General features: G+C 39.1%; 2 protein-coding genes across 3 annotated transcripts; one reads left to right on the top strand and one right to left on the bottom strand.

Moving 5' to 3' along the window:
- The first annotated feature begins 2840 nt into the window (after positions 1 to 2840).
- On the top strand, positions 2841 to 3508 carry LOC140789050 (auxin-responsive protein SAUR71-like). The gene has a single exon (XM_073138644.1). It carries the CDS (start codon positions 2951 to 2953, stop codon positions 3332 to 3334), a length of 384 nt encoding a protein of 127 aa, XP_072994745.1. The 5' UTR covers positions 2841 to 2950; the 3' UTR covers positions 3335 to 3508.
- Positions 3509 to 4212: 704 nt separating this feature from the next.
- Positions 4213 to 10117, bottom strand: LOC140787948 (probable potassium transporter 13). Of its 2 annotated transcripts, none has more exons than XM_073136988.1 (9): positions 9958 to 10117; positions 9185 to 9416; positions 8842 to 9090; positions 8305 to 8355; positions 7830 to 8090; positions 7700 to 7752; positions 6440 to 6554; positions 5702 to 5956; positions 4213 to 5614 (listed from the first exon to the last, which is right to left on the bottom strand). In XM_073136988.1, exons 1-9 carry the CDS (start codon positions 10000 to 10002, stop codon positions 4647 to 4649), a joined length of 2229 nt encoding a protein of 742 aa, XP_072993089.1. In that variant the 5' UTR covers positions 10003 to 10117; the 3' UTR covers positions 4213 to 4646. The 2 variants fall into 2 exon arrangements, with proteins under 2 accessions (XP_072993089.1, XP_072993091.1); XM_073136990.1 differs by having other exon boundaries at positions 9191 to 9416.

The following is a 10117-nucleotide window of genomic DNA, read 5'->3' as shown; positions in this document are numbered from 1 at the left end:
CGGTTGGATGTTAGGGACATATCTGTTCAGATCTTTCTAGCTATTTTGAGTTCTGTTTGCGTATCATGCTTGCAAATTATGTGTACTAATTGATACATCTTCACCTTGGTAGTTTGAGCTCCTTATAATTTAATTGCAGTGCAGTTTAAATGAAGATATTATGCCTTCAAGTAATTGACCTGTTCATTGATTAACACAATGTACTCCTATATTTGAAGTCCAAAAACGTGGAAGTATTTTCCTGAGTGATGGCCAAAGCTGGACATCAATGTCATGGGTGTGCTTGTGTCACTTGTGTGGAGTCAAGTGGTAGGTCTAAGGTTGTTGTCATGCTTCACATATTTTTTTTTAATCTTATTTTAGGTGTTTAGACCACAAAATATAAGAGGACACAAGATGTCACTGCATCATATTTTGACCTCTTGCTTGCTTCATAATCCTCTTTTAAAGTCTATTGAGATTACATCAAGATCATATATTTCCTTTTTATTCGAAAAATTTTCAGTACTTCATAGCATCAGGTAGTGATATGGTCAATTGTTATGAAATATTGTGGCAATATGTCTATTTCTCGAATTAATTGCAACTCTTAATGGTTCGTATACTTTCTGAATTTTTATTAGTCAAAGTCAAAACCAAATAAATGCAAGTTAGATAGACATGAAAGCACACTCTGAAAAGAATCAAACACTTATTAGGTGAGTGATCTAGTCAAACTTTGTAACAGATGCAAGCTGTGTGTCAAATTGGATAGTACCCCTGTTGGTTAACGGGGCTTATATTATATTCTACAGAGTGTTTTTAAATTTAAATTCAAACGGTATCGATTTAATTGAAACAATATTATAATTTTACGTTTGTAAAAACAAAAGCAAACGCAAGTGGAAGTGAACTTTTAGTTATGTGATTTAAGAAGTTATATCTTATCACACAACTTATCAACCAGGGGAAATTATCTAATTGAAAAAACCGCAGATTTTTATAAATCACACCGTATATTTTATTTATTTTATAATTCACATTTGACCATTTATTTTCTCTTATAATTCTTATTTAATAGACGTTATTTTGAATGTCAACTAAATTACTAAAATACCCATACTATTTCCGTTCATTTTCTATATCACTTCACCGTTTTCCTCACCTATCTTATCTATCATCATTGCTGCTATCACATTTCCTTCATCTTTCCCCCCTCGTCCTTCTCATCTTCTTCTTCTTCTTCTTCTTCGAAAAAAAAAGAGAAAAAGAAAACAAAGGTAATAAGTATTTATAAATTATTTTAGATATTATAATATAATATATTTTTTCTAATACCGTCTAAAATTAACTTAAGGTGTTAGAATAAAAATTATCGAGAAAAACGAAAGGTCGAATTACAAAATTCTCAGAAGATAGAATGTGAATTATAAGGCGGAACTTGTAAAACTAAAAAGGTTGTAATTATTTCCAAACTTTAAGATTTAGAGGGAATCTAAAGAGTTGAAGAAAGCAGCTGCTCTTCACGTGCCGGACAACGAAGCGACGCGTTTGACACCTACGAGTGTCGGGTCTATAGTGAACGTGATGGATGGCAGAGTTGTGAATAACTGGAAGAAGAGGACTTGTTATGAAACGGGGGCTCCTAGTTAGTGCCATTAAAGGGGCCTCACTGGCGGTTGGGACCGCGTGGCGCGACAAGAAGGCCGACCCGGCCAGGGGCCCCACGAAAGAGTGACCAAACGGAGTCCTCTCTACCGTGGACCCCACGAGGAAATTAGGGCCCGTGGGGCGCGCAAATGGGTGGAATTCCACGTCACGGGAGGGGGCGGTGGGCGGTACCGTACGTACGGTGAACAGGTGTTACTCAAGCATGTGCACGTGATGCGGTTCCCGTGCTTTTCCCGTTCAAATGTCCAAAATACCCCCCCGTCCCCCTCTCATCGTCTCTACCAAGTTGTGCCTACTTACTCAAATCCTACCATCCATATCATTCTTATATCATGTTTGATATTTAATCAAATCTTTTTATTAGAGTACTACAATGACCCTAGTTTATACTCGTTATATTTAATTTTTTTTAAACCCCTTTAATTAACCTATGAACTTATTATAATAATAATAAAATTCTTATTTCCAAAGACCCAGCTCTATATTGAATATGGTCTAAAGAATTCAACCATGTTGCTTGTAAAGACTTGCATCACTAGAATTGTAAATATTTCAAATAAAGTGAGAGAGTAGCATGTGGCAATAAATGGACGAGGGGTACGTAGGTCCAACCGCTCCATTTATTGGCCGGAACCACGACGAAGGTGCGACGTGACAGGTGGGGCCCGCTGCTGCCGGTTGTGTCTTTTTTTGGTCTTCACGGAACCGTACAGGAGGGACTACGGAAGGACGCGGGAATTACGTACCACTTTCCCTTTTACCGGATCGCCGTCCAGTAAAAACTGCTCGATCTTATCCAACCGCCGCTCTACCTAGTTGCACCGGAACCAAATGATTCTCCCCCAAACCAACTAAATACACGTGGGGCCCGACCTTATGAGGACGCGTGGCGTCAGGAGGAAATCGATGTCGGTTTATTCCCCCATGCCGATCGGCAAGAGGATATCCCGTTAGCGGGGAGTCCCTAGACTATACAGTTGGAATTTTTCCAAATTGCAAAATGCTCCCTGATTTTGTGTAAAACCATGTAACAGTAACACCGCCAAAAGTTGGCCATGATCTGGTGGTGGAGGTGCTTTTACAAACCGTGGAAGCGGCGCTGCAACCGTAAATTCCACTAAACGTAGGGTGGGAAATGCATATTTCTCCAAAAAGTTATCCATTATAATTCGGACTCCCCGCTCCCCTAAACTTCATGCTCAATCTTTCTCTTCACTCTCTGTACTCTCTCCAAAAACCCTAGCCCTTAATTCTTTGATCTCCCGATCGCGATCCGATCTTGAGGTGGATAAGAAAGGCGATGCGACTAACCCGCCGGCTAACGAGGGTATCGGACTCGTCGGCGCACCGGCCGCCGCTGCCAGAGAAGGAGGAGGAGGCCGGCCCGCCGTGGTGGAGCCGGTCGAAGCGTTCGAACGTGCCGGAGGGGCACGTGCCGGTGCGCGTGGGGGAGGAGATGGAACGGTTCGAGGTGAGGACGGAGCTCCTCAGCCGTCCGGCCTTCCTCGAGCTCCTCCGGCGATCCGCCATGGAGTACGGCTACGAGCAGCGAGGCGTGCTGCGGATCCCATGCTCGGTCCCCCTCTTCCGCCGCGTGCTCAGGTCCCTCTCCGGCGTCGGCGGAGAAGATCTCGCCATCGAAATGGTCTTGGGATCGGTAACCAAGGAGATACCCGAACCCTAACGATCCTTCATTGCTCCTCACTTCTTTTTCCCTCCTTTTCGTTGTTCCTTTTTGCATATCACGACGTATATTTCTGTCTTATTGCGAAAGATCTCCTCAACATATTTGTAAATTGACTCTCACCTTTTTCTAGGTAAATTTGCAATCAAGTCCATTCATTATTTTTCAGTAAAATATCTTTAGATGACAGAATGGCGAGAACACCAGAAAATAAAAATGATTTCAGAAGAACAGGAATTAGTTTTCTATTCCTTTTCTATAAACATAGAATGTAATTAAAACATTTATTATGAACCAGTGGGAGGTTAACTTGCAATTTCTTCTACGAAATATGCTCTACAGACTACAATCCAGTTGGTTGTGATTTGGTGCAACTTTTTATTTTATTATTATTACGTGGAATTTTGAGTCTCTAAAGTAGTTCCTTTTTAGCGGCCTTTTAATGCTATTGACTAGCTTATAACTAATCATATGATTTAATAATAATCATTGTTATTGTATTTTTATTCCTGCCATATTATATGTTAGAAAAGACCCATAGAGAAAGGAAAAATTAAGGTTTAGAGATAATTAAGTCTTTTTACGTCTCGGTTAAGGATAAACTAATGGTTAAATTTTAAATCATTGTTGGGCTAAACTAGATGAGGATAAATTTTAAATTTCCTTATAAAAACTATTACTATTTTCACTAGCAATTATACCCATAAATATCACATTGGGATGGTGCTGAAATGGTTGAAGGAACTCATACTTGAAGATTGTACTCTCATAGACACCATTAACTCTCCACTTTATCTCAGAAAACACTATACCTACAAACATCAACAGCTGAGCCATCTATGAGAATACTTGTTGCATAGAGAACCATGAGGGGATGCTGAGGAAAAAATAAAATTTATTGTTTGATCTAGAGAAGTAGAAATATCTTATTTACATACATGATAAATGTTAGGTTGCTCATTCATAAGACCTACATCCTTTCATTTCCTTCCTCATGCTAAGTACTGCTCCTCTGAGCTCCTTTTCATTTCAACCCCAGGCATGAGTTGAAATACTAACAGAGACCAGACCATCTTCACTAGTGATAAGAGTGACAGAAACAAAATTGCTGTCATTCTCTGAACAGCTCTTTTTCTTTGGGAGAGAAAAGTTATCTCTAAACAGCTTACATATTAATTCTTGACTATGAACCTGCATCATCTATTCCTAAAGAAGGAAAAGAGAAAAGTCAATGCACAAACCGTTTCTCCTTAACTGCAGAAGCAAAAGTTCAAGAACTCGACCATCCTTGAGGATCAATTTTTAGCATTCATCATATCCGATACGCCATTCCAACCTCGATCAGGGACGTATGTGGGATCCCAAGTGCAACCACTGGCCTTCGCGAATTACGCCGTAAAAATCCATACACAGTATCAACCGCAAACTTCTTTATAATAGGCGAAGATTCCTGAGCAATAACAGAAGTATGGCCTATCATATATGAAACTCCAGCCTCTCTCTCTCCAACCAGTTCTCTAACCTCAGGCTTCACCTCTTCTCTCCCTGACACTTCTTTTAAACATATTTTCTTACGATCGGATTCCTTGGACGTGGATACTACGTCTACCACTTGATCAGACAGCTTCCCAATCACCGCCATCTCACCATAAGCTGATGATGATGGGGCTCCCTCCTGCTGAATGAATTCTGCAACCTTCATAAGAATGTGGCTCTCAAAGTTAAAGGTGTCAAGCCGTCCATCCTTGTATCCATACCTGACTATGCATCGAAAAAGACGATATTCTGGCAAACTGATCCTTCCGACCAAGAAGCGTTCATTTAGAGGAACATTTGGGACAGTAAGCGTCTGTAGACAGACAAAGATTAGGATCCGATGGAATGCAGGGAAGTGTGTTACAAAGTGTGCAAATACTGGAGGAACACCGGTCATCATGTTGGAGTATACAAGGCCAACTCCAGGAACACGGACAATGCCGAGACTGGGGCTCAGGCTGAGTATTTGGTCAAGGCTGACCTTGTTCTGGAGCTCAAAGGCCTGCTTCTTAGCAGTTCCATAATGCCATGTGGACATAGCTAGCAGGGTAATCAGAGATAAGACGAGGGGGAGCCAACCTCCATGTTGTAGTTTAGTGAGACATGCAGAGAGATAGAGAAGCTCCAAGGATCCAAATGTAATAATGAAGAGGAGCGCCCAGAAGATAGAACGATTCCACACAGTGGTAATGATGAGGAACATAAGACATGTTGTGACGAACATTACAATGATCACTGCAAGGCCTACAATCGAGAAGAACACACGGATTATAGCCCAACACATAAGTGTACCTTCTAATGTTATTTAATGTTGAGATGAAGAAGAATTACCATATGCATTTCCAATCATATCAGTGTCTCTGAATCCAATGGTGACAGCTAAACATAGAAGCATCAGGATCCAATTTATCTCTGGTATGTATATCTGTCCATGGACATGACTTGAAGTGTGTATGATTTTAATGCGTGGAAAACAACCCAAAGCCCTACACTGGCTGATTATGGAGAAAGTTGCCGAGATAATTGCTTGGCTTGCAACTATTGTGGCTAATGTTGCAACAACTAGTATCGGCCAAAATACGCTCTCTGAGTTAGAGGAAGAAAGGAGTAGAGGAAGAGTGAGATTAAATTGATGATGGCCAAAAATATAGATAAAAGAATCAAGATGTAATACACAACAATAAACAAAGGTACAACTGTTTGATCTGAAATGGCAAGGCTATCTTTAGATGATGAACAAATAAAGATCGCCAACAGAGATATGTGTGTGTGAGTGTTATTTACCCTAGCATACTATAGGATTAGAGAAAAGATGTCTAAATGCACACGTCTCCCACCGATCCAGTAGCTGGGGAGAACATTGATCAATCTTGCATCACATTACTAGAGAAAGATATTTCCATGGCTTGAACATGTAACCATATATGCAGAAGGAGGCAACTTTTACCATCGCACCAAGTGATGCCCATTATAGTATAGGACTTTAAAAAATAATCAAGATGCTCCAATAAAAAAAAGGCTCTAAGTTGCCAGTATTACAACATCTGGATTGCTTGTTGAAGAATGTACCTGGCAGGGCTTTGTAGAAGCTACTCTGGAGATCCTCCCTATGTTTTGACAGAAAGGCAGCTTCACCCATGTATGCTAGTACTAAGCAAGGATAAACAATTGTTGCAAATGCAATCTGCAATCAGGATATAATTCATGTAAAACAGATTAAACTATTTCCTCAACATAGTATTCATGTCAATCCTTAAAAATAAAGTATCATCATTTGAAGAGGTAGAATAGAAGAGAGAGAGAGAGAGAGTGTGTGTGTATATGAGGTGGGTTAATGCATACCAAGACCTTAAGAGATATGATACACTACAAGATGGTAAATAAGGGAAATCTGAAATTTGAGGAGTAGGAACTAGGAACATCTTTAAAATCAGTATTAAAACTTGGCTGTCTCAAGGTTAACTAAATATTAGATAGAGGGTTGGGGCTAGAAGGAAGAGCAGTTTCTACCACCAGATTTGAGGTCCATTTGGTTGCAGTAAATACATAAAACAAGCTGACCCACTATTAAAGCTTCAAAATTAATGGACATCTGCAACTCAAGTGAGCGCTTCTGATAATTATTCACCATATACTAACATATTCCGTTGGCAATTCCAAATGCTCTTTTACCTTCTCTTAACACATGACAGTGGTACAAAGAAACTACATTTGGTTCTTGAACTACATGAAACCAATTAGATACTTAGAATAAAGCGCACAGATTTCTATTTATTCAAGGAGAGTAACAAATTCTTGGGTTTGTATGAGATTCATAGACGAACTTGGGGGACTTCAGGAAACTTTTCAGATAATTGAGCTGAATTATCATCAGTCATATTTGTACTCCTTAATCCTGATAAAACTTATGCTTCCATAAATAAATGTTGCTATAGTTGTCATCATCATCTTACAATTTGCAAATTACATTGAATAGAAAAAGATCTCACCTAGGTAGAATGGTGAATGATCAAACCTAAATGGGGGCATATATATTTGATTCAACAATATAAATCTGTCCCCATATCCTTTGTTAATCTAAAGAATAAAATTTAAAAAAGAAATATAAACAGAGGATATGATGCAAAAGCCATGTATAATGAACTGTTAGCATAAAATGATAAAATATGAACTAGCAAATTCCAATATATAAGCACAAAAAAAAAGTCAATTTGAGGGAAGAAACACAAACAGAATGAAATGACAGCAAGTATAGTCAGATTAAAGAATCTAAATTGCTTTGTTTCTAGATTGAAAATAAACAAGTTATCAGCTGAAAACTGATCTTACTCTTATTGACAATTTTGAGAAGTGTCCGAGATCCGCAAACATTGCCTCAGCCCCTAAACAATCAGAGTCAGTTAGCCCTTAAAAACAAGAATAAACACCTTAACCATGTTACACAACAAAAGACAAAAACCTGTGATGCAAAGGACAATGCCTCCAAGTGAACTCCAACCATCTTTCCCAGCCTTCTTGAAGAAGTTGTAGACATAGTAGGGTGATATAGCACGGACAACACTAGGATTCCACTTGTTAATGTTGTAAATGCCAACACAACAAATGCATCCAACCCAGGCAATAAAAATTGGAGCAAAAAGAAAGCCAACCCGGCGAGTTCCATAGTGTTGCAGAGCAAAAAGGCCCACTAAAATGACACAAGCAATGAGTACAGTGCAATCTGCATGCCAAACACTGATACAATAAGAGTCAATTTCTGGTACAGGAAATGCAAGTACCAACAGAAAACTTGCAAATAAAAATTTCCATGTAAGAGATTATAGCTATGAGTCACCTGTGTGGTGAAAACCAAACAACCATAAAGTTCAGGACTTTCAAAAATTAACAACAACATTACTTGGCACTGATGTTTAAGAAAAGATACCACTTCTTACTTTCATGTAGTTCAGGAAACTTAATTTTGAGACCAGATACCGCCGAGAGCACTGGAGAAACATGCAGGTATAACAAAACTTAGTCAGAAGTTGAAGATAGATGTTAATAGCTACGAATGGAACTTACAGAGTAACTAGCTCAACTTCTGTGAACTTTTGTATGCAGTACCAGAACTCTCCCAAAAGGAGATTGACAGTGGTTTGAAGCTCATAAAGGGAAACCAGCAAATGTTAACAAAGTCCAGAAAGGTAAATTCATCGTATGTCATTCTATTTCGCTTCATATATTTCTCAACATAGAAGAACAACTTCAGACAATTTAACCAGCTAGTTTTGCGTTGCGCATAATTTCTTTATTGGTCTGTAGTGTGAATTTTATGAGCTTACAATGACAAATTTTGCCAACTATCACCTAATGATAACATACTCCTCAACTTCTTCCAAGAAGGTGAAAAAGGAAAACACCATTTGCTAATGGCCTAATGTAGTAGTAGTATTAACATACTAAAACCACTTCCTGGAAAGCGATAACTGTACCTGACATCGTTACAGTCAAGACGCCATCACTGATAACCATACTAGTACCCAAAAGCACAAAGAGCAGCAGCATAATACGAGAGGTCTTATGCTTCTCAATATAGTTCTTTATCAACAAATTTGTCCTTGTCTCATTAGAAGCTGCTGCTCTTTTATTTACAGATATATGCTCATAAGCAGCTTGGGAAGTATCTAGAAGGCCTATCTTTGAGTTTCGGCACATCAGTGAATACAAAGCAAAGGTCCCACCTACACACAGTTGAAATTACCCAGAGCTTACTGTAAGAAGTAGAAAAAAGGAAATGAGAAGCATAAACATTTTGAATTTGAACTCCAAGAGCACCTTCACCATTATCATCTGCTGCCAACACAAAAATGATGTACTTGCATAGAGGAATCAGAGTAAGGGTCCAGAAGACTAGAGAGAGGACTCCAAGGATCTCGTCATCCTCCTCATGGAGACGTAGCTTCCCGGAGAAGGTACTCTTGTATACATAGATAGGTGAAATGCTTAAGTCTCCATATACAACACCCAAGCTCTGGTAGGCCAATAGAAGAGTCGCACCCCATGCTCTCTGCATAAGTATAACCAACATTATCCAATCAACATCAACATCCAAAGGATAATATTAAGTCCATTGAAAGGAGAGGTAAGAATCAGGGCACAGATAACATCAGATAGATGATCAAAGCATATAGAGAAAATTGAGAAGTGGCCAATTAAAGTCATAAGTAATATAATGATCTGTCAGAAAGAAGTAAACTAATTACATTTAAACAAACGGGCAAATTGTTTTTATAAAAAACTAAAATAAATTATAGTACAACTCAAGGTAGTCTGGTAAGCAGGTCTATAACTGGACAGTATGCAAGCCATTTATCAAAGTCTAATTAGATTTCAATGAGGACGATAGAAACGCACAAAACAGGGGGAAAGTTTTCCTTTCCCCTTCTTTCAGAACGGGAGAAAAATGACAACAAAAAGATTAATTGGCCATAAAAGATATTGACAGCCAAGCTTCCATCTTTTTCACGCCACTAGTGAGAAGGAGCAATCTAAGAGTAGCATTCCAGAAAATTCAGTAAAAGAAGAAGCAGTAGAAGAGAGAGGCCCACCCAAGAACGGCTTTCCGGCGACTGAGAAGCCGGCTCCACGTCCATTCCTTGATTATTCCCAACGATGAAACTCCACTTCGACTCCTCCTCCTCCTCTCCTCTCCTCTCCTCTAAATTAAATCCGCTTGTTTCCGGCTATACAGACCAAAATGGGACAAAA

The sequence above is a fragment of the Typha latifolia genome, chromosome 5, assembly GCF_019914945.1.
Source record: "Typha latifolia isolate L0001 chromosome 5, TyphaL0001v2, whole genome shotgun sequence".
Classification (NCBI taxonomy): Eukaryota; Viridiplantae; Streptophyta; class Magnoliopsida; order Poales; family Typhaceae; genus Typha; species Typha latifolia.
This window is presented reverse-complemented; position numbering and strand designations above follow the sequence as displayed.